General features: G+C 45.7%; 1 protein-coding gene across 1 annotated transcript in view; it reads left to right on the top strand.

The window, feature by feature from the left end:
* MAP3K12 (mitogen-activated protein kinase kinase kinase 12) overlaps positions 1-24,011 on the top strand; it is a 67,268-nt gene that overhangs the window by 7,434 nt on the left and 35,823 nt on the right. The window contains exons 2-4 of the mRNA XM_056860552.1: positions 11,381-11,873; positions 20,527-20,710; positions 22,198-22,389. Of these exons, the coding sequence (XP_056716530.1) occupies positions 11,411-11,873; positions 20,527-20,710; positions 22,198-22,389 (839 nt within the window). The 5' untranslated portion in view covers positions 11,381-11,410. The remainder of the gene's footprint in view (positions 1-11,380; positions 11,874-20,526; positions 20,711-22,197; positions 22,390-24,011) is intronic.

Genomic DNA, 24,011 nt, shown 5'->3' with positions numbered 1-24,011 from the left:
AGAAAAGAATAGTTGGTGCAGCGTGGGCATTTTCTTTCCAAAACAAATTAATAATCCATTCTGGTTTCTCTCTGTGTTGAGCTGACAATGAGCTGTTTTTTTTCTTTCTAATAAGAATTCCTTTCAACTCTTAAACATGCCTTCCTTTACATGTTTGTTCCAATAAATCATATCACCTATAGAGTACCCATTCATATAGTATGGCTAAAGAGCTGAGAATTAATTCTTCATTTTTATACATATGCTATAGCTAGTAAAAAGGTAAAGGTAGTCCCCTGTGCAAGCACTGGGTCATTCCTGACCCGTGGGGTGACATCGCATCCCGATGTTTACTAGGCAGACTGTGTTTATGGGGTGGTTTGCCAGTGCCTTCCGCCGTCGTCTACACTTGACCCCCAGCAAGCAACATCTACGTTAATGTATTTTGTTGGGACAAAAATATGAAGGAATACAACTGTTCTGAGCATTGAAAAAAGAAAAGGATTTTTTTAATATGGAAGGTATACTCTTTTTCTTAAAATATCAGATTTCCCCCCACTGTACATTATTTTCTTGTTGCAAATGTGCGTGGGAATCTAATAAAGAATAACGTGCAACCCCAAAGCTGTTGGGACATTGCACCAGCAGAAGTGGATCCAATAAAAGACATATGATGTCACCTTACATTCCCCCTCCCCTTACTGAAAGCGGATAGTCTGTGTCTAGGATCCTGCATTAAAAGAAGGAGAAGGCAGAGCCAGGATTAGAAGGATAAAAAATTACTGTTTGTCTTCTTCCTTGGCGACCTAGTCTATGCCCTCATGGTCTTTGTTTCTTGTCTAAGCTTGTCTGTTTTTAGCTGTCTTAAGCCGCGGGTAGCAATACAACCTGTCTGAATGCCCCTTTGAAGCTCCGGCTTCAATGGTGCCAAACACAAAGGTTAGGAAATCTTCTCCAGCCTTGAGAAGGCTAAAGACCAGGCGTGAGCACACACACAAAAACACACCTCCCTTCTCTAGGTTAACCCTTCCAGGGACACGAAAAAACACACCTCCCTTCTCTAGGTTAACCCTTCCAGGGACACACAAAAACACACCTCCTCAAGGTTAACCCTTCCAGGGACCCAACCGCCTGCATCTTGTTTGTGCCAGGATTTCTTATTACAAGCGTTATATATCAGTATTCCCTATTACTATGTATGGGTGTGAAAGCTGGACATTGAAGAAAGCTGATAGCAAGAAAGTAGATTCCTTTGAAATGTGGTGTTGGAGAAGAGTGTTACGGATACCGTGGACTGCCAAAAAAACAACAACAAATCAGTGGGTTATAGATCAAATCAAGGCTGAACTGACCCTAGAAGCTAACATGACTAAACTGAGGTTATTGTATTTTGGTCACATTATGAGAAGGCAAGAGTCACTAGAAAAGGCAGTCATGCTAGGAAAATTTGAGGGCAGCAGGAAAAGAGGAAGACCCAACAAGAGATGGATTGAATCAATAAAGGAAGCTACAGCCCTCAATTTGAAAAATCTGAGCAAGGCTGACAAAGATGGGACATTTTGGAGGACATTGATTCATAGGGTGGCCAAGAGTCGGAAGCGACTTGACGGCACTTAACACACACACAGGTGAAAGAAACTTTCCAAACATAGTTCAGAATGAAAGACAAGAAGAATCTCTAGGCAGGTCCGGTTCTGCTGAATGCCCTTGCATCACCTTGTGACTCCACACTGTCCTGTAGCTTTAAGAATGTCTTTGAATGCATTGCCATCTGGCAGTTGAGGGCAAAGAGTGGCCCAGGCAAAAGGAGGGAGAAGGCAGAAGAAAGCAACCCAGCATGGAGGGTCAGTTAAACAAGGGGGGGTTGTTCCTGGTATAGACTTCCTCTTTCCTAGTTTCCTAAAAATGCAAACAAGAAGGTAACTTTCTATTAGGCAAACATCTGTCAGTATAAAAATATGCATGCTTGATGGTTGTACAGAACTCTTCATTGTCGAGAGAAAAAAGGTAGCTGTGAGCTCATTCCTGAGCCCTGCAGTGGCCAGAGACGGCATGGCCACAGCACTGCCATGGTGCCTTCAAGGAGGTTTTGCAGACATTGCAGGATAAAAACGGGCATTTTAAAAATAAAAAATGTAAAAGGGGGGGAAGCCCATAAAGAAAAGCGATGCTGTGCTAGCAAAACCTGGCGCAGCACCACTAAGGCATAAGGGGGTAGTTCCCGGCCTGAAAGGGGTTAGGAGGCTGCCTACCGGCAGCTCCACCCCCGGAACACCCTGAAGGCCTCCCAGGAGGCCGAGCTGGTATCCAAGGGCCACTCTGTGTCAGCAGTCCTGTGGGCCATTGCAAGTGGCACTATGCCAGCATCCATGCCAGTTTGCATGGCACAAGTGGCATGGGTGTCAGCATACGGGGCCGGTCACCTCCTAAGCCAGGGGTGGGGAACGTCAGGCCCGGGGGCCGTTTAAGGCCCGCGGAGTCATTTGGTCTGGCCCTTCGTGGGTCCTGGCAGATCTCTAGCTCAGAAGGATCTAAGGTGCGATCCACCCCCTCCCACGGACAGGAATAGCCTGTATTCAAGGCAGATGTGAGTTTGTTTTGCCAAGAAAAGGAACCCTTTTCCCCCCTTGCAGAAGAGTCATTAGCTGTGGAGCTGCTAGGACCACCCAAGAAACTGTGTTAACCCTTTCCCACCTGGGCCGTGGAGAAACGTATTGGTTGGCTAATTTTTAAGTTGATAATTTTGAATGGCCCACAAATGATGTTATAAGTATCCAAATGGCCCTTGGCAGAAAAAAGGTTCCCCACCCCTGTCCTAAGCCCATTCGTCCCTCTGGTTCAGGAATGGGCTGTAATTCTCCTCCTTCACTTAGGGGGTCTTCATAGTGTTTGCCCTCTTTCCCTGTCATCACAACCATGGAGAACACAAGGCAGTGGTTGAAACCTAAGAAGGGAGTAAGGGTTACTTCTAGTATTAGTTTTCCCTGTTCATATCTTAAAAGACAAGCATAGAGGAGTACAGGCAAAAATGCCTGACACACGCATAATGTCTGAAATGTCTGTTCAGGTACATGGGTACGTCCCTGACCTTCTGCGTATGTTTAAGAGGATGCGAGCTTTTAAACCTGTGCATTCTCTTTGGCCATTTCCAGCTTGCCCCTTTAAGATGTGCATAGGAAGAAAAAGTGTGTTGGAAGCAGTGCCACAGCAAACCCATGGGGAATACTTAGCTAACAAAGAAGGCAGATGGTTTGTCAGTTCAGCACCACGGAGAGAGCCTAAGCCATAGCAAGGCAGAGAATTAACTGCTCTAGACATTTAATAAACTAGCTTTTCAGTCCTGTTGAGTCTGGCGACAGAACCGTTGTAGTGTTAATGTAAGGGAAGGACTAGAGAAGAAAAGACACCCACCCAGCCCCGTGTTTCAGATCACATGATTCCTCAGGAGTTTCTGTATTTTTGATATTTTTTCAGAACACCGAATGTCTATCAGAATAAACAATCAAATGGGCTTGTGTAATGAGTATGCCCGTGTGGTGTAGTGGTTAGGAACAGTGGATTCTAATCTGGAGAGCCGGGTTTGATTCCCCGTTCCTAACATGAGCAGCGGACGCTAATCTGGTGAATCGGGTTGGTTTCCCCACTCCTGCACATGAAGCCAGCTTGGTGACCTTGGGCTGGTCACAGTTTTCTCCGAACTCTTGCAGCCCCACCTACCTCACAAAGTGTCTGTTGTGGGGAAAGGAAGGAATTGTGATTGTAAGCCAGTTTGTTTCTCCTTAAAAGGGAGAGAAAGCCGGCATATACAAACCAACTCCTTCTTCGTCTTCATGAATTGATAATGCTGGTAAAGGAAAAGTTTGAAAACGCCACAGTTTTTTTTACTAAAATCCTTTAAATTTGGGGTGCAATTTATTCTCAACTATAGATAATATCAGACCTTTAAATCTTGCTTTGAGTCTCCCTCCCCCCATGACACTAATGAAATCTGAACTGACCTGGTGATTTTCTGCTAAAGGTGTAAAAAAGGCCATATCCAGTGTTGCCAACAGCTATCCTGAGCGGACTTTTTTGGTTTTGCCATCACGTCACAGCTGACTTATGGCAACCCTGCAAGGATTTCTAGGCAAGAGATGCTCAGAGGTGGTTTGCCGTTGCCTGCCTCCACGTCATGCCCTTGGTATTCCTTGGAGGTCTTCCATGCAAATACTTGCCAGGGTCAAGGCTGAGAGTGTGTGACTGGCCCAAGGTCACCCTGCAAGTTTCCATAGCAGAGTGGGGATTCGAACCTGGGTTTCCCAGGTCCAATCTGGCACCTTAACTACACCACACTAGCTCTCTCCTGAGCAATATTATCTGATCCATTGTGGGGGTCAGGGAGAATCTGGCACCTGGCTGTGCAAACTGCTGCAGTTAAGCCAACTCAGATAATAATGCGGAAGCTTTGAGTAACAGTTATTTAAGCCTGAGTGTTACTTCTAGTAGAGATGCCTGTGTTTTCAAATGGGGGAACGTGATGCACAGTTAAACCAATAGGTGCCCGACAGGTGTTTCAGATCTGCACTGTGCCGTAAGTGTCTTGAACATGCAAATGTCAATATGTCGGAAGGCAAAGGTACCTACAGATGTTAATGGAGTGACTGTGCACATTGCTAAAACAAACCCTTGGCCTTTTAGTTGTGAGGAAATGAAAGGTGAATCCATGTGAATAGTAGGGTTGCCAGGTCCCTCTTCGCTGCCACCGGGAGGTTTTTTGGGGTGCAGCCTGAGGAGGGGCGGGTTTGGGGAGGGGTGGGCCTTCAATACCATAGAGTCCAATTGCTAAAGCGGCCATTTTCTCTGGGTGAACTGATCTCTATCATCTGGAAATCAGTTGTAATAGCAGGAGATCTGCATCTAGTACCTGGAGGTTGGCAACCATAGTGAATAGTCTCTGGTGATAGCTGCTATAAGCCTGTGTGACATATGACCTCAGGTGGCAAGCTGCTTAATAGGAATAATCCATTGTGTGGAGGAACCAAACGTTTACCACACCTCCCTTGAGCAAGTGTGTAGAATATTAACTTTCCCCCCAGTGTCAGAGCAGAGGTCTCATTCTGTACATGCAGCAGAATGAACTGGAAGACTGGACCACACCACTTCAGACTGCAGGTGGGGGCACTAGTTCTGATACTTCTCTGGGGGGGGGGACCTTATTGGAAACTGAAAACTAGCACGTCAAAGAGGGAGGGTTTTAATCCATCCCCTCTGCTTTCTCTGCCAATTTTCTATTTGCAAGGAATTTCCAAATGAGGGATCTGATTCCCCCCACAGCTGCAGTCACAAGTGGTACGGCACATCCTGCTCCCTGAACATGCTATGACATTTTGCTGTATCTGTAGTCCAGGCCTTAGACTTGTCCCTCATGTCATAAAATAAAGGCTCCTCACAGCAGCTTAAATTTGGCCATCAGAAGTTAGACCAAAACAAAGCAAAACTACTGAAGCATGGGTTTTACACAGAGAGATAGTCTTTGGCCCTCAGGTTTTGGGATTCATTCTCAGGGTGGCAAATTGAAATCTCTGGAGAAGCCATCGAGTGGCTCACCATCCTAAGACATCTGCGCATGCCTGCTTATATTAACAGGTGAATTGGAGACTGAAGGCAATAAACTGGCACCAACTAACAACATTTTACATTAGGTACATCATTTCTATGTAACTTTTAAAAATTGCATATCATCCTTCTTCAAAGATTATCACTACATACAGTCACAAATGTCACATGAAGATAGTTTAAGGTGGGCAGTCTATAATAGCAGGACAAAATTCGAGTCGAGTAGCACTTTAGAAACCAACAAAATTTTCCAAGCTATACAATTTTGTGAGTCAAAGCAGACTTTGTCAGATACCCATATTTGACAACATTAGCTTCGACTCACAAAAGCTAATACCCTGGAAAATTTTGTTGGTGTCTAAAGTGTGACTGGAGTCATCAGATATGGATATCCGACAAAGGGAGTTATGACTCATGAAAGCTTATACCCCGGGAAATTGTGTTGGCCTCTAAGGTGCTGCTGAACTCAAACTTTGTAGATGCCACATGGTACAATTCCCAGAGGTATGTGGCAATACCACCAGTGGTACTGCTATTCCATGTGACATCACCAGGCCCCACCCAGTGAATGTCAGGGTTTGAGATGCCGGGGACCTGGCAACCCAAGTTAGATACTCATGTCAACCCTGAACTAAGCCAAGCCATTCTCTTACCTTTGCCCCAACTCTGTAATTCATGGATAGTAATATTGGCCTAATTCCCGTGTGTATGTGTTAAGTGCTGTCAAGTTGCTTCCAACTCATGGCGACCCGATGAATCAACGTCCTCCAAAATGTCCTATCTTTGACAGCCTTGCTCAGGTCTTGCAAACGGAGGGCCGTGGCTTCTTTTATAGAGTCAATCCATCTCTCGTTGGGTCTTCCTCTTTTCCTGTTGCCTTCAAATTTTCCTAGCATGATTTTCTTTTCCAGTGACTTTTGTCTTCTCATAATGTGACAAAGTACGACAGCCTCAGTTCAGTGATTTTATCTTCAAGGGTCAGTTTAGGCTTGATTTGATCTATAACCCACTGGGTTTGTTTGTTTTTGGCAGTGCAGGGTATCCGTAACACACTCCTCCAACACCACATTTCAAAGGCATCTACTTTCTTCGTATCAGCTATCTTCACTGTCCAGCTTTCACACCCATACAGAGGAATAGGGAATACGATGGCATGAATTAACCTGATCTTGGTTGCCAGTGACACATGTTGCTAATTCCCATAGGGTGTATTTATGTATGTATTTTAAAAATGCATCTAGCCTTTCCTTAATGCCTACCAAGGTGATTTCTGTCAGGATTACTGAGATAATCTTCATGTACCATTTGAACAATTGGGGTGGGGGAGTGCTGTATAAATGATAAGGGTAATTATTAAAATCATTTAGCACTTTTGACAAATGTTCAGACCTGTTGTTTAGCGAAAGTCTTGCCGGGCTAGTCTTCCAGCTCTGCATCTGTGTATGACACGTGTAGGAAGTGGAAAATGACATACCTGCAGAGCTTTTGTGATAAGTATTTATTTTCTAATTCTTTATATAGCATGGCTGGTGCCAGAAAGATGGTATACATCCTTTCCCCTGATTGGTCTTTTAGCTCTGCAACAGGCTGGCGGATGTGTCTTTTTTCAAAAGACTAAAGTGGATCTTATCTAGATTTTCTGCTGCAAGAGATAATGGCGATGGCAGTCTTGAGGCATAATACAAATACGGCGCTTTTGAATACGGCGAAGGCCGGGCCTGTATATGGAGCATTCTCTACACACTATAGAAGACTGCCCTTGATCTCCCACAAAAGGTTTTCCCACTGCCAACAAAAACACCTCTCCACAGGCCCTCATCAGGCAGTCTCGACGCACAGATGTTTCAGTCAAAAGATTGCTCTCTTCTGACCTTAAAACAAATACCCTTCTCCCTCTGCTGACTCCTCCCTTCCTCCCTTTCTTCCCTTCCAATTCATTTGAAATTCTCTTCTTCCTGGCTTATGCCTGTCATCCTCTCTTTCACTTTTTGGAAAACTTCCCAAACCTTTTTTTTTTTATTCTTCTTCTTTCGTTGCTGTTTTCATCTTATCGCAACTATACTCAACTATACTGCATCTGCAGTCAGGGTGCAGCATCCAGGATATTTCTGCTGTCCTCATTTCGTGTTAAGAAGAAGAAGAGTTGGTTTTTATTTGCCGACTTCCTCTACCACTTAAGGGAGAATCAAACCGGCTTACAATCACCTTCCCTTCCCCTCCCCACAACGGACACCCTGGGAAGTAGGTGGGGCTGAGAGAGCTCTAAGAGAACTGTGACTATCCCAAGGTCACCCCGCTGGCTTCGTGTGTAGGAGTGGGGAAACAAATCCAGTCCACCAGATTAGCCTCCTCCGCCGCTCATGTGGAGGAGTAGGGAATCAAACCTGGTTCTCCAGAGCAGAGTCCACCACTCCAAACCACCGCTCTTAACCACTACACCACGCTGGCTCTAGCATGTCAGGATGCAAAAAATAGAAAGCCAATGCCAGGTGAACCTTCCACCAAGCGAGACTGAGCAGAGTTCCACTGCGCAGACAGCAGAGGGACCTTTCCCCCCATAGCTAGCGGCTGTGGAAGAAATCATGGAGAATAAGTGAATATTTGCAAGGTAGCATAATTTATACAGGCTGCCAAATTGCAAAAATTTTAACACAGGAAATATTTATTTAGAAAATGTATATGCCACCTCTCCAGAGACCTGCTCGAGCAGCTTGTAAACAACAACACAAACCATTAAAACACAGCTATCAAAAACACAACTATTTAAAAACTGGCTATCGCCATTAAAACAAGCCAGGACAAGTACAGCATAAAATACACACTAAGCAGCCTAAAACGATGTGGACAAAAATGATCCTTGGGCCAGATGCAGATCATAACATGTTTGAAAGATAAAACTCTTTAGTTAAAGCTTGGGTAAAAAGCAATGTTATAGCCAGGCACCTAAAAGGAAGAGCAGGAAGAAGAAGAGTTGGTTTTTTAAGTGCCAACTTTCTCTACCACTTAAGGAAGAATCAAACCGACTAACAATCACCTTCCCTTCCCCTCCCCACAACAGAACACCCTGTGAGATAGGTGGGACTGAGAGAGCTCTTAATAGAACTGTGACTAGCCCAAGGTCACCCAGCTGGCTTCATGTGGCGAAGTGGGGAAACCAACCCTGTTCACCAGATTAGAGTCCACCACTCCCCAAACCACTCCTCCACATGAGCGGCAGAGGCTAATCTGGTGAACTAAATTTGTTTCCCCACTCCTACACATGAAGCCTGCTGGGTGACCTTGGGCTAGTCACAGTTCTCTTCAAACTTGCTCAGTCCCACCTACCTCACTGGGTGTCTGTTGTGGGGAGGGGAAGGGAAGGTGATTGTAAGCTGGCTTGATTCTTCCTTAGGTGGTAGAGAAAGTCAGCATACAAAAACCAACTCTTCTTCTTCTTCTTCTTCTTCTTCTTCCAATTCAGATTTAAAAAAATTAAAAGCAATTCACATAATGAGATTCATGCTTTGGAGAAGGGGCGGGGCTTACAGATGGACCAGCATTCAGTGGGTTTTTATGTCTGCATCTCAATCAATTGAATTCTTAAAATAGGGCTCGCCCTGAGGCTGAGAGAAATGCCGTGAGTTCTCTTTTCTTTGTGATGTCTCTCTTCACCCTAAGACGCTCGACTTCTTTTTCTTGCTTGCCGCTCTGATCACATAATCCCCGTTGCTACTTTAAGACCCTCTTTGTTGGCTTCCCGTGCGAGATATTACATTAAAGCTTCTTAGCACCCTTTCTAAAAAAAGTCTTCCATTTTCTTCTTGGCCCTCCACTAAGCTTCACATTTGTTCCAGGCCAAGAGCTCCATTTTCTTAATCAATCCATTTGTCCAGCCCTCAGATAATTCATTTGCGTGTGTGTGTGGGGGGGGGGGTTGTATCCCCTCAAGCTTGCTTTTATTTCCCCCTGATCTCTTTCTTGGGGGCAAGATTTTCTTTTTCATTTGCTCATATTTTTAGAGGCCCATTCTTGCTGCCCTGCCTTTGGAGGAACGAACCTCTTGCTGTTTCCGTAGCGGCTGGGCCATGTTTAAGATGTATGAGATTGTCATTGCTTTGTCACACCGTTTCTGTTTGGTGCTGAACCCAATACTGAGCTTGCTAGCCCATTCACGGGTACAGTTAGGTAATCATGGATTCAATAGCCTCCTGTCTAGGCCTCCTATTTGCCTATCTGGAATTATTTATCCACCCCCAGCCCCAATTTCCCACTCCTGAGGAACTAAGGAAGGGGAGATAAAATGGTATCCACAGAGTGACATTCTAGGACTTTCCCCCAGTTTCAATGGTAAAGACCATCAAGACTAGGGGAGGCAGACTAAAGCATCACCTGGAAGTGACATCACATCCTCCACAAACTGCCCTCCTGAGGAACTGGGCCCAAATCCCCTGACATTCGTTGAGGCAGTTATTAGGAAACCTATTTATGGGCGACCCTCATTCACCATGAGATCTGAATAGGATTACAGAAGCAGATCTTCATATTCCTTTGACTCGTAGTTTGAGATGAGCTTCCCAGCTGCCCAATTCCTTTGTGGCGCAGGTGGTGAATCTGTGTTAGAGAAGAATTTCCACTTCCCCCCTCTTCTGCCTACCCCAGTTTATGTGCCCCGGTGATAGGGGAATGATGCAATGACAGCGGGAGGCAACTAAGAAGAGAGAAAATTCTTGCCATGGTGTCCCTCCATCTTTCATTATTCTTCCATTCCCCCTGTGCATTAGGGGGGTTTTAATTCCCAGAATGCCAGACATTAGCTGTCAGGAAACTTACTGAATGCACCAGGTATACTTCCTTTTCCCAAAACAAATTCTGGCAAATATAGGTCCCGGAAAGCCTACCGTAATGTGTTCTCAGAATCAGTATGTACTGGCGAGAAGGAAAGGGATGAATAAAGAAAGATGGAGGTGAGGTGGGGGGAACCTGCCCATATCATTGTGTGTGGGGGGGGCCTGCCGAGCCAGGATAGCCAGAACCCCGAGACCTTCGCTTCCCTGATGGCGCCACTGAACCCATTATCACGCCATAGTCAATTTATATAATTTCAGAAATAGGCAAGATTTTTTTCATGTCTCAAGGGATGGGATCCAGGGAAGGAGGAGACATTATAAATTTGACTGGCTCTTGGTGAGCAGGGGTAGACTGGCACCTAAGGGGCATCTGAGGAGATGAAGGGCACAGCAGGCATGTGCCTTTTTTGTTCTTGTAGCTTTCTCCATGCCACAAAAAACTCCCCTTTCCCTGAACTTGTTATTCTGAGACTGGATGTATTTGTGTGCCATTAGATGGACAGATGTGCGCCTTGAAAAATGAAGCTACCACAACGGAGCTTATCAGTCCTCTTCCAGCACTGAACCCTCTGCCCATATAAAGGTGACTGACATCATCCTTACAGTGCAATCCTAAAGGGGGGTAGTTGCAGCAGGCCAGGGGACGGTACAGCCGTGCCGCCTCCTGAGTGAGTTGCTGACCTGGCGCAGCTAGCCAAAAATGTTGTTTTCCTCAAACCCTGTGAAATTGCATAAAACTGACTCCTGGGAACGCCCCCTTTGGCCGCAGAGCAAGCCCTAGTGCTGGAGAAATGCTGCTGTGGCTCCGCCGGTGCACATGTGTGGCACTGCTACGCAGCTCCCCAACACCAGCATAAGTGGCCGTATTATGTAGTTACTAACAAATCAAAATCTTGGCCTGAAAACCCCATGAACTGGCTCGTACTGATAGTAATCCTATTCATGACGTTCTCTTTATCTTCTGATTGCCTTCCCCATAGGGCCTAGCGGCACATTACCCAAAGGTCATCATGGCGTGCCTGCATGAGACCCGCACACCTTCCCCATCCTTTGGCAGCTTCAACACTATCCTCACAGAGAGCTCCCTCCGCAAGCTGGACCCGGATGCCTCCGACTGCACCCCTGAAAAGGACCTGACGCCCACGCAATGCGTACTGCGGGATGTGTTGCCCATTGACGGTGGCGGAGGGGGTGGCGGGGGGCACAGCCCCACACCCAGCGAGGAGACGCACGACCAGTTTGCCAACAGCGTGCTGCAGCTACACGAGAATGAAGCTGGTGGGGGAGGTGGAGCTGGCGCAGGAGCTGGCGCGGGGAGTCCGGAGGTGCGGGCTACCCGTTACCATGCTGATCAAGTCAGGATCCACTGCCAAACGGGGAGTGGCTTTCTGGAAGGGCTATTTGGCTGCCTCAAGCCTGTTTGGACCATGATCGGCAAAGCATATTCTACTGAACACAAGCAACAGCAAGAAGGTGAGATCTGTGTATCAATCCATCCATCCATTTCAATCTCTCCCTCCAAGAAGTTCAGAGTGGCATACAGAGTTCTCCCCTCCCATTTTGTCCTCTAAATAACCCGGCAAGGTAACCAAGTGAGCTTCATGGCTGAGTGGGGATTTGAACCTGGCTCTCTCAGATCCTAGTCTATCACATTAACCACTACACCACAACTGGATCCATATAATTAAAGCAGAGAGCTGGCGTCCCCAAGTGGCAATGGCAGGCATGTCCACTCCCCTCTTCAAGCCTTCCAAGTTGGCAGCCATCACCACATCCTGGGGCAGGGAGTTCCACAATTTGGCAGGGGTCTTATGCTTTTATTTACTTGCACGGTGACCTTGGTAGCTCATCGGTAGCTCCAAGGACATAATAACAAAGAAGGAACTTGCCTTGGGTTAAGAATGCAGCATCTAAATCTCCAAAAAAAAAAAAAAAGTAAATGACAGATTATCAGGAGGCAACTGAAACCAGGAGTGTCCTTCGCTTTCTCTCCTGGTATATTCCTGTGTGATGGCAAACAACTGTTGCCCATTCTCAAGCCTCCTCTGTGGTGGCCCCTGCATGGTGGTATGGGCTCCCTGCACATGTTAGGAACACACACTCTCCTCCTTATTGAGCTTCCAGAAATTAGATAAGGCTGAATGGTTTCACAGGGCCTTTTAGCTGAAGGATACCTCCTTCTGAGAGTCTGGCAATTGGACTTTTAATGTGGCTGTCATTTTTTTAACGTATTTTGATGCGTAGATTTGTAAAGCTTTTTTAGGAGGTGGTTTTAATTATATTGTTGGAAGCTGTTTTGGATCTACTGATGAGAAAGGCAGAGTATAAATGATGTAAATAAATGAATTACCAGTGTCATCTAGTATACTAGGTACACTCTTAAGGAGCAGGAATCTTGCCCGCCGTGGTACTCTGATAAGCTCTGCTCTTCTGTTGTTGTTGTTGTTAGTATTTTTGTAACGTCTTTACTTGTTTATTAGTTTCCTTCACAAGTTGTTCAGTGGGAAAGGGACCCATGAAGTTCGACCTCATGGGGCATTCAAGGCCAAATACACCCCCACAAAGAGCATTATGCTCGTCTGAAAACAATGTCCTGGTAGTCCCTGGACCCAGAACAATCCGGCTGTCCTCGACCAGGGCCAGGGCTTTCTCGGCTCTGGCCCCAGCCTAGTGAAACTCTCTGTCTAATGAGACCCATGCCCTGCAGGACTTAGCTCAGTTCTGATGGGCATATTGCTGAGGATGGCAAGGGTTACGGTATGTGGATCAACTGGTCTCCCTCCCCTTCCTCCCCTCCCCTCCCCTTCCTCTCCTTTCCCTTTCCTTTTAGTTCCTTTTTCTGTCCCCTCCTGCCCTCCTTCCTTGGGCCTCTTGGTTAGGGTTGCCAACCTCCAGGTACTCGCTGGAGATCTCCTGCTATTACAACTGATCTCCAGCCGATAGAGATCAGTTCTATGGCCGCTTTGGCAATTGGAATCTATGGCATTGAAGTCCCTCCCCTCCACGAACCCCGTCCTCTGGCCCCACCCCAAAAACTTCCCGCTGGTGGCAAAGAGGGACCTGGCAACCCTACTCTCGGTTCGGCTTGCCAGGCCCCGCAGCTCCACCGGCGGGAGCTTTGTGGGGCTACGGCGGAAGTGTGCGCACGCGCCCAGTGCAGCACGCGCAAGCAACCCCGCGCGATGCACCTACGTCACTGCTGGGTTTACCCGGACGTGACGCGGACGCTCTAGCGATCCCGGCCGAAACTCTATGGTTTCTATAGCGTTTCAGCCGAGGTTGCCAGTGTCCGCGTCGCTTCTGAGTAAACCTGGAAGTGATGCGGGCGGAGCGTGCGCGCCAGCCCTCAGCTGGCTGGCGGGCAACCCAGTGGATTGGCGGGATTTTACCCGCCACCACCGGGCACCTGGCAACCCTACTCTCGGTGGCTATTGGCCTTCCTGTTATGATATTGTCATCCTTAGGCTAACCTCCTGGTCTATATGAATTTATTTAGTTATACATGTCCTTAATCTCTCTGACATTTAGGCCGACCTCCTGTTTTGAGGACAGCTTATCTATATGAGCCAGTTACGTAGTTTAGGGCGCCTTCTGTGTTTTTAGAATAGGTTCACAGTTTTAAAGTTATCGGTTATGTGTTTTAATGTTAATATTACATTGTATTTATTGTTGCTGGAAGCTGCCCTGAGTCTGGCTATGCTGGGGATGGCAGGGAATAAATAAATAAAAAGAGTAGCATAGGCTACTCCATTGCCTTCCTTTGCACAGCAACCCTGGTCTTTCTTGGAGGTTTTCTGTCCAAGGACTGACCATGGCTGATCTTGCTTAGCTTCCAAGCTCTAACAAGCTCAGGCTAGTCTGGGATACACACACATACACACTAGGGTTGCCAGCTCCAGGTTGGGAAATACCTGGAGATTTTGGAGGTGGAGCCTAGGAGGGCAGGGTTTGTGGAGGGAAGGAACTTCAATGCCATAGAGTCCAATTGCCAAAGCAGCCATTTTCTGCAGGTGAATAGATCTCTATCGGCTGGACATCAGTTGTAATAGGCAGAGATCTCCAGCCACCACCTGGAGGTTGGCAAACCTAATACAGGCACATTATGCTAGCTTTTGAATTTTACAGAACTCTTCATCAGTCTGGAAGTTAAAAAAACATTGAAGTTAGTTAAGCATCCTGCACACACAGTGCAGACAAAGAAGCCCTCACATCATGGCTTGAAAGATGTGTTCTCTTCTCCCACCTTTTTTAAAAAACATCCAACCTGATGAATAGTCCTGGATAACTCAAAAGCTTGCACAATGTGCTGTGTTGTTTGGGTTGGTCTTAAATGGTGTGACATGGATTTTGTTTTCAGAGTTTGCTGCTGATCCACAATACAGCCATTAGGTCCTAACTAGATGAGTCCAGACCTTCCCAAGATTTATATAAAAAAATGAAAATAGAAGCCATGCAAAGCCCTGATTTGGACTGGGGCCATACGAGGAGGGGGAAAGGAATTTTATCCTTTTCCCTCCCCTTCCCAGTTCTGCCAATTATAAGCAGGATTGCCAGCCTCGAGGTGAGACCTGGGGATCCCCCAGAATTACAACTCATCTCCAGACTACAGAGATCAGTTCCGCTGGAGAAAATGGATGCTTTGTAGGGTGGACTCTGTGGCATTGTTCCCTACTTTGGCCCGTGTCCTCCCCAGGCTCCATCGCCGAATCTCTAGGAGTTTCCCAACCTGGATCTGGCAACCCTCCCCTCCCCATCTCCTGCCAGTAGCCAGGGGGACCCAACAACCCTCAGTGTAAGTAACTCCCCTCCCTTCTTCTTTTTTCTTTCCAGGGCCAACAACAGCCTGAATCGTGTGTTTGTGTATTAGTTTCGACTTGCAAAACCATGGAGGGAAAAGAATCAGGCCTCCCCACCCCTCCCTGCTCAGCTGCTATTTCCATTTTTAAAAACTCTGGCAAAATCTTTCCCAGTATCTCATGGGGCCAGGCTTTTAGTGTCTCAACAGGTGCTAGCCAAAGGCTATCACACCTGTCCTTAAAGATCTGCCCAGGTTGCCAGCTTGTTTCTGAGCCCAATTCACAGTGCTGTTTTTGACCTTTAAAGCCTCCGTCAGTTTTAAATAGCTACTGATTCAATCTAAGTTGCTCCACTTAACCTGTGATCTCGCACCTTGAGCTGAAGAAAGAGGGAATGCTTCAACAGTGTTGCCCCCCCCCCATATCCCCGCTTGTCATTACAGTACCAGTTTATTGTGTGCAAATTGCCCAGGTCAAAAATGTCCAGCCTTCTCGTAGGAAATCCTATGAGGAAATGTTTCCAGACAGTGCCGTAGCTCCACTGGTTCTTGCTCACCTCTCTGTGCCTATTCTTGGGCCTTTTCTTTCAGTTTTGTAGAGCTTGGCCACCTTTGTCTCTTTGTGTTGGTTGCTAAGTATGCAAATAGGAATGAGATGAGGTTGGGAATTGGATGAATCCTGCTGATGTCACAAGATGTTAAGGTTTTATTTATTTATTTACAAAATTTGTGGGCCTCCTTTCTGCCTAATCAGGACCCTCAAAGCAGCTAACAGTTAAAACAAAGCATTCTCTGGAGCTGTAGTAAACAGTTTGAGAGCCAACGTGGTGTAGTGGTTAGGAGCGGTGGTTTCGAGCAGTGGACTCTGATCTGGAGAACCGGGTTTGATTCCCCACTCCTCCACATGAGCAGCGGAGGCTAATCTGGTGAACTAGATTTGTTTCCCCATTCCTTCACAGGAAGTCAGTTGGGTGACCTTGGGCTAGTCACAGCTCTCTTAGAGCTCTCTCAGCCCCACCTACCTCACAGGGTGTCTGTTGTGGGGCGGGGAAGGTAAGGTGATTGTAAGCCAGTTTGATTCTTCCTTAAGTGGTAGAGAAAGTCGGCATATAAAAACCAACTCTTCTTCTTCTAAACTTCACTAAAGAGAAAGGCCATTTTCCTGAGTGATACTAAGGACATCTATTTGTACAACCTTGCAAAGTACTGGTAGAAGACCTGTTTTCAAATCGGCCCGCTCTGCTCACTGGATGGCCTTGTGCCAGTCGGTCTCAGCCTCACCTCCCTCACAGTGTTGTTGTGAGGATAAAATGCAGGAGGGGCCCATGGGACCCTTGGAGAATAGGTGTGATAAAAATCAAACAAATATATTTCTTTGAACTGTCCAGACAATTCTTGGTTAAATACAATAATAACCCTGTGCCAAATGCAAAGACAGTAATCAGATCAACAGCACGATGGCCAAACTATATCCCAAAACAACACAAATTAGTATTGCACATTAATACACATTCAAGAGTTTACATATCAATTTTCACAATATTACAAAATTTCTATAATGAATTTCCCACAAGTAAGAACGCAGGTAAGTATGTACAATTGTCCAAACAATAGTCTTGATATAGCTAATGCCAGTTCCTCCTCCTCCGTGTATGAGTGAAACTGATAAGAATAAAGCAATGCTGGTCACCGTTGTGGAGAGAATTTCCCTTTCCCTTCCCTTGGTCCTTTTACATTGGAATCTCTCTGCCTGCTACTCACCAAAGCAAAGCCCAGAGAATGTGATAGGAAAGACAGACCTTGTACTCTTAGACTACTGACACGTATAACAGTAAAGCATATAGGTTTATTTGAACTTACAAAGAGATATAAGGCAAAGAGAAAAATAATACTTGACTAAATATATAAGACATAAATTAACAAACCCACACATGCAAGTTGACGTACAAACAGTTACAGAGGCCTCTGGGTCACTTCCAGAGAGAGAGACGGCAACCATTCAATGGGTCTGTGGTCTCTCCGTGGAAGGACGACAGGCTGGCATCTTGGAGGCTCTTTTATAGGCTAAACCAAGAGAGACAGTCTCAAAACGGCCCCTCCTTACAAATTTTCCCGGAGATGAGCTTTCTACAAATTATGACTACTCTTCTTTGGAAATATCTTGTTCTCAAAACTAGTTACTCAGTTCCAGAGTCTCTGATACTGTTTGTTCTATCCGTCGACCAGTGTACAAAAAACAATGCCATAAGCAGACAACTTGCTGCCTGTTTTAAATGACCTTGTTACTCTAAAGATATTTCTTTTGGGCACCTAATGTTCTTTTGTTAATCAACTCCTAAATGCAATCTCCGTTTCCCTCTAGGGTCAAGAGCCTAGTTGAGAGCTGGGATCAGTTGTCTTTAGAAAAGCCATAGTCAGGCTTTCTAAGCTGTAGGTTATGGCATATATATATATGGGGTTCTTCTTAAACCAAATATTTAAAATTCTTACCACAACCCTCTGGTTTCATTACTTTATTCTGGTGAACTGGATTTGTTTCCCCACTCCAGCACATGAAGCCAGCTGGGTGACCTTGGGCTAGTTACAGCTCTGATAGAGCTCTCTCAGCCCCACCTACCTCACAGGGTGTCTGTTGTGGGGAGGGGAAGGGAAGGTGATTGTAAGCTGGTTTGATTCTTCCTTAAGTGGTAGAGAACGTCAACATCTAAAAACCAACTCTTCTTCTTCTTTGTGGTCTCCCGTCCAATTACTAACCAGGGCTGACCCTGCTTAGCTTCCAAGATCTGATGAGATCAGGCTATCCTGGGCCACCTAGGTCACGGCTGCAGTGCAACTACACAGTTCTAAATCCACTGAAGTCAATTGGCTGGGAAGGGTGTAACTTTGCTTAGGATGGCACTGTTGAACTTTTATCCACACCAGATGGACAAGCAGCTCCAAGCAGCTAGGGCAGTTCTTACACAGTGTGAATACACCTGGTTCTTTACAGTTCTTTTAAGCAAAGGGGAAAATTATGTCCTTATCTAAGACGTTTACATTCTAAAATTTGTCATTAGGGTAAGCTTACAGGAAGAGCTAAGAATCAAGGGTAACCATAAGCAAATTCAGTTATATTTGTGCAAGTTTAGCTAGGAAAGAAGACAAGGGGGCCATTACATAGGGGCTGGGCACCCTCTCTTCTACCCCAACCTCTCTTCAACTTTCCTGTGGCCCCCCCCAGTCCCTTCTCTGCTGCCACCACCTTTAGCACCTCCTCTGAAATTTCTCTTCTTCTGACACCTGGGCACCATCCTGTCCCTTCAAGCCTTAGACCACTGGTTCCCAACCGGGGGTCCATGGACCCCCAGGGGTCCGTGAGAACTAAATTAAGGTCCGCGAAACAAAGTTATAAACCCATAATAAATTAATATTTTCAATTAAAAGTTCTCTATTATAAAATATATATTCAAATATTATTCTAAGTTTAATGTTTAACTAACAGTTATGATTAAAGTTTATTTTCAAATTCTCGAAATTTTTATTTTGAACCTTGGGGTCCCTGCACCAAACAAAAAAGTCCTAGTGGTCCCTGGTCAAAACAAGGTTGGGAACCACTGCCTTAGACAGATGGGCAACAGCAATCCCTGCCTTATTGTTTCCTCAGCTAGAGACAGGTTTTTCCAGGGAGATGCTTAATCCATTTCAAAAGCAGGGGCCGACAGCTGGGTTTGTACTTACAGGAAGGCAGGGTGGGGGCAGTGCACCCTTGCACCAGGCAAATTGTGCCTAAACTTTGGGATGGTTAACATGGGAAACATCTCTTTCAGTGTTAGTCCGCAGAAATGCTGCCCATTGCATTCTGACACTATATTTTATTCAAGAGCCAGCATGGTGTAGTAGTTAAGAGCAGCGGGTTCTAATGTGGTGAACCGGGTTGGTTTCCCCACTCACATGAAGCTGCCTTACACCGAATCAAACCCTTGGTCCATCAAAGTCAGTATTGTCTACTCAAACCAGCAGCAGCTCTCCAGGGTCTCAGGCAGAGGTCTTTCACATCATCTCCTTGCCTAGTCCCTTTAACTGGATATGCCGGGGATTGAACCTGGGACCTTCTGCATGCCAAGCAGATGCTCTGCCATGGAGCCACAGCCCCTCCACTCTTCCACATGAAGCCTGCTGGGTGACCTTGGGCCAGCTGCCAGTCACAGTTCTCTCTGAACTCTCTCAGCCCCACCTACTTCACAAGGTGACTGTTGTGGGGAGGGGAAGGGGAGGCAATTGTAAGCAGCTTTGAGACTCCTTAAAGGTAGAGAAAATCAGAGTATAAAAACCAACTCTTCTTCTTCTCCTCCTCCTCCTCTCCCCACTGGGTATCCAGTGCGTCATATACCACTGTGAGGGAGGTAAGGCTAAAAGAAAGAGCAACTGGTCTAAGGTTGCTCAGTGAGTTCTCGTGGCTATGTGGGGGCTTGAACCTGAGTTTGCCAGATTCTAGTTTGATGCTCTAACCACTAGCCACACTGGCACCAAGCTTCTAACACACTCATAGATGTGATTTTTCCAGTTCCTGTAAACAGAAGCCACTTTTAATGATGTAAATGATCACTTAGCCTGGGTGCCTTTGTGTCACAGCTGGCTGCTATGCTGCTCAGCCCAAATTTCTATCCCAAGAAAAAGCTGGATTCTAAGACCTATATGAGTCACACATAGGAAGCATTCATAGCAACACTGCATAATTGCTTAGTGGGTATTTTCTCTACTTTGATCATGGGAGAACAGAGAGCTGTGAAGAACACTGCAGCTCCAGCACCACCCCAAACACACCACTGAAAATCCTGTTCTCTCATTTTCGTTCTTGTTCTCACAAGTACATAAGAAAGGCCCTGCTGGATCAGACCAAGGCCCATCAAGTCCAGCAGTCTGTTCACACAGGGGCCAACCAGGTGCCTCTAGGAAGCCCATGAACAAGACAACTGCAGCAGCACCATCCTGCCTGTGTTTCACAGCACCTAATATAATAGGCATGCTCCTCTGATCCTGGAGAGAATAGGTATGCATCGTGACTAGTATCCATTTTTACTAGTAGCTATGAACAGCCCTCTTCTCCATGAATATGTCCACTCCCCTCTTAAAGCCTTCCACGTTGGCAGCCATCACCACATCCTGGGGCAGGGAGTCCCTCAATTTAACTATTCTTGTTCTGTCTCGCATACACACACACACACACTTTGGTATGTGTCAGGCCCTGGAGTATTGCAGGAAGGAGTGCCCTTCCTCTGCCTGATCAGACCTTCATTCTTTCCCTTCCTCCCAGTAGCGGCTGACCCCCCTTTCCTTTCCTTCCCAATGCAGACCCTTGGGAGGTGCCCTTCGAGGAGATCATGGACCTGCAGTGGGTAGGCAGTGGAGCCCAAGGGGCCGTCTTCCTGGGGCGCTTCCATGGAGAGGAGGTGGCCGTCAAGAAGGTACGAGACCTCAAGGAGACCGATATCAAACACCTGCGGAAGTTGAAGCATCCCAACATCATCACCTTCAAGTGAGTTTGGAGCAGAGTTGGCAGTACACTTTGTGGAGTGACCTGGGAGAAAGGTGTCTCTACCCCTTCTGTTAAGCTGTTTTCCCCACACCTTTGCCACAGTGGTATATAGGCAACTGAATGATCATTTGTGTAAGTAGGAAAAACATCTTGCTCAGGTATTTTTCATCTTGGTCTTGTAGCCCTGCCCTCCTTTCTTTTACCATGCATAACTTCTTCCCCATCTCCTTTTTTAAAAGAAACAGGTACCGAAGTAATATACAGGTTGAGTATCTCTTATCCAGACTGCTTGGGACCAGAAATGGTCTGTATTTCAGATCTTTCCATACATTGGAATATTTTGGAATTTTTTGCATATACGTAATGACATATCTTGGGAATGAGACCCAAATTCATTTATGTTTTATATACCCTAGCCTGAATGTAATTTTAAACAATATGTTTAACAATTTTGTGTACACTGACCCATCAGAAAGCAAAGGTGTAACTATCTCACTAGAATACCTGTATCAGCTGTTAAACAAGAGCAACAACAAACAAAGTAACAATGGCAGGCTTTCAGTCTCTACCTACGATGCAGGGTGCACTGTATTTTTTTTTTTTTAAGGTGAGAGGAAACATTGAAAGCAGGCAGCACGGATCTGCCTGCATGCTGGCTCGAAGGGTCCGGTTTTCGGATCAGTCCGGATATGGGATGTCTGGATAAGGGATATTCTACCTGTATAATAAATATGTATCGAAGCATGTACAAAGTGCCTTTCCCTCACCACTGAGCAAGAGCATTTTGTTTCACAGCAACAGTATCCTGTTTTTCAGGGCTTCGTTCCCTAGCACGTGGCCAGAGTCCCATGTAGTGGCATGAAGCTGCCTTATACTGATTCAGACCCTTGGTCTCTCAAGGTCAGTATTTTCTACTCTGACTGGCAGCAGCTCTCCAGGGTCTCAGGCAGAGGTATGTCAGATCACCCACTATATGATCCTTTTAACTGGGACTAAACTTGGGACCTTCTGCATGCCTAGCAGACGCTCGACCCCAGGGCCCATAATCCCTTCCTATAAATTCTCTCAGCTCCTCTCTTTTCAAAGACTAAACACTGCACACACCTCCTGTGATAATGTTTTAAGAACATGTTAGCTCAAGCCATGGTGTTTCTATGTCTACTGCTAATTTTTAATGCCAATACTCCAGATTTGAGCTTAGTGGTGGTAGAAAGTGCTGACAAGTCATAGCAGACTTATGGGGCCCCTTTAGGGTTTTCAAGGCAAGAGAGTAATACAGGTGGTTTGTCATTGCCTGCCTCTGCATAACAACCCTGGACTTTTTTGGTGGTCTCCCATCCAAGTATTAACTAGGGCCACCCCTGCTTAGTTTACCAGATCAGGCTAGCCTGGGCCATCCAAGTGAAGATGATCTGAGCATACCTGCTTTATTTGCATGGTGTTCCAGTGGGCATCTAATGTGTCTTATGCGTTTTTTCTCATCTCAGGGGTGTGTGCACACAGGCTCCTTGTTATTGCATCATCATGGAATTTTGCGCCCAGGGCCAGTTGTACGAGGTGCTGCGTGCCGGGCGGAAGGTCACTCCGTCACTCTTGGTCGACTGGTCCATGGGCATTGCTGGAGGAATGAATTATCTGCACCTGCATAAGATCATCCATCGTGATCTGAAGTCCCCCAAGTAAGGAATGAAACTGGACTTGTTGGGGGAAGAGATAGGGAGGAATGTGGGGTTATTAGGTAAGGATAACTGGGGGCAGAAACCCAACATAGGATTAGGATAGGTCCGGGTTACCCCCCTCCCCCAAGAAAAAAATCCCATCTCGGTTAAGTTCCCATAGGACATGGGCCCTCAAAATGTCACAATTCTGTCAATGGTCTTTTATGCATGGCTGTTTCACTTGCCGTCACCCCTCCAACGACTTCGGGTCTTTGTTTGAATTATGCTTGCCGTTTCTGACCATCACAGGTTACCTCGCTCTCCCCCTGCATTTCCCTGCGTTTCCCACATGTTTTCAAATTTAAGATAGAACAGGTCTCTCAAAAGGTGGGTAAAATGTGTGGAAACGCAGGGGGAGAGTGAGGCCACCTCTGATGGTCGGAAACGGCGTGCATAATCCAAACAAAGACCCGAAGTCGTCAGAGGGGTGACGGTGAGTGAAACAGCCATGCATAAAAGACCAATATGTACTCGTTTTTAGTAATGTGGGTTTTTCAAGAAAACTTTCATCAAAAAATCTGGAAAATTTTCCAATTACACTTTAAATGAATAATTTAAATAATGTTAGCAAAAACTGATTCATGTTAGTAAATAAGCCAAATGCACCATGTACAAGCCTGGACCACATACAGCCGCTGGGGTTTGTCTATGTTTCATATCCCACATTTAGTCCATCTAACATGATTGATTTTCAGCACAACAACCCTGACAACTATAATTAAGCAGACTACATTGCATATGTGGGGTGGAAAGTCTTCCATGGGAAAATATAGCATTGGAAAATTTCCCACCCAACATCACTGTTCTTTCCCCTCCCTAAATTTCAAATTCTCCAGCAAGATAATCCTTCTTCTGTGCTGAGAAATCTCACATTTTCCATCCATTTATTTACTTCTCAAAGACCAACAGGCCACAAGCAAAGAGGAAAATAAAATACATATAAAACAAACAAAATATCTAAGATCAGATATAACTTTGTTTTTCAGTTTTCTCATTTTAAATAAATAACGATACAGATCAAAATTTTAAAAGATCATAATGTTAAATGCAATAGACAAAATTTTTGCAACCACCAAGGACACATTTGGATCAATATCTGCTAGTAGCTTAACTACAAGCTCTTGCTTAGTAACAGGGCTCCATTTTTGAATATATCAATAGATCAATTTCTCACGGGCCATGTTATATTTCTTGCAGTCAATGAGAAAGTGCCAGATGGTGTCCAGGTCCCCTGAGTTACAATCGCAGAGTCGACTTGAAAAGGGGATTCCTTGAAGTCTACCTGTTAGTTCCCCTAATGGCAAAGCATTTAATCTTGCCCAGGAGAATAAAATTCTGTATTTGGGAACCGTTAAGAACTTAACAATATGCAGGTAATGACTTTGGGGCTGGGGTCTCACATTTTGTGACCTGCATTATGTAGTGCATTTAACAATCCGTATCATAGTTCTGATTCCCGCCCTCCTTGTTTCATAGGTGCAATTTTAGAGTACCCTCCAATGGCACAGATTGAATATTGTAAATTGTGATTTATACCATGCCATCAATGTACATGTCACTTTCCGGAATTTGTTAAACAAACA

The sequence above is a fragment of the Euleptes europaea genome, chromosome 1 (genome assembly GCF_029931775.1).
Source record: "Euleptes europaea isolate rEulEur1 chromosome 1, rEulEur1.hap1, whole genome shotgun sequence".
NCBI lineage: Eukaryota > Metazoa > Chordata > Lepidosauria > Squamata > Sphaerodactylidae > Euleptes > Euleptes europaea.
Note: the sequence above shows the minus strand (reverse complement) of the source record. Positions and strands in the feature narration are given on the sequence as shown.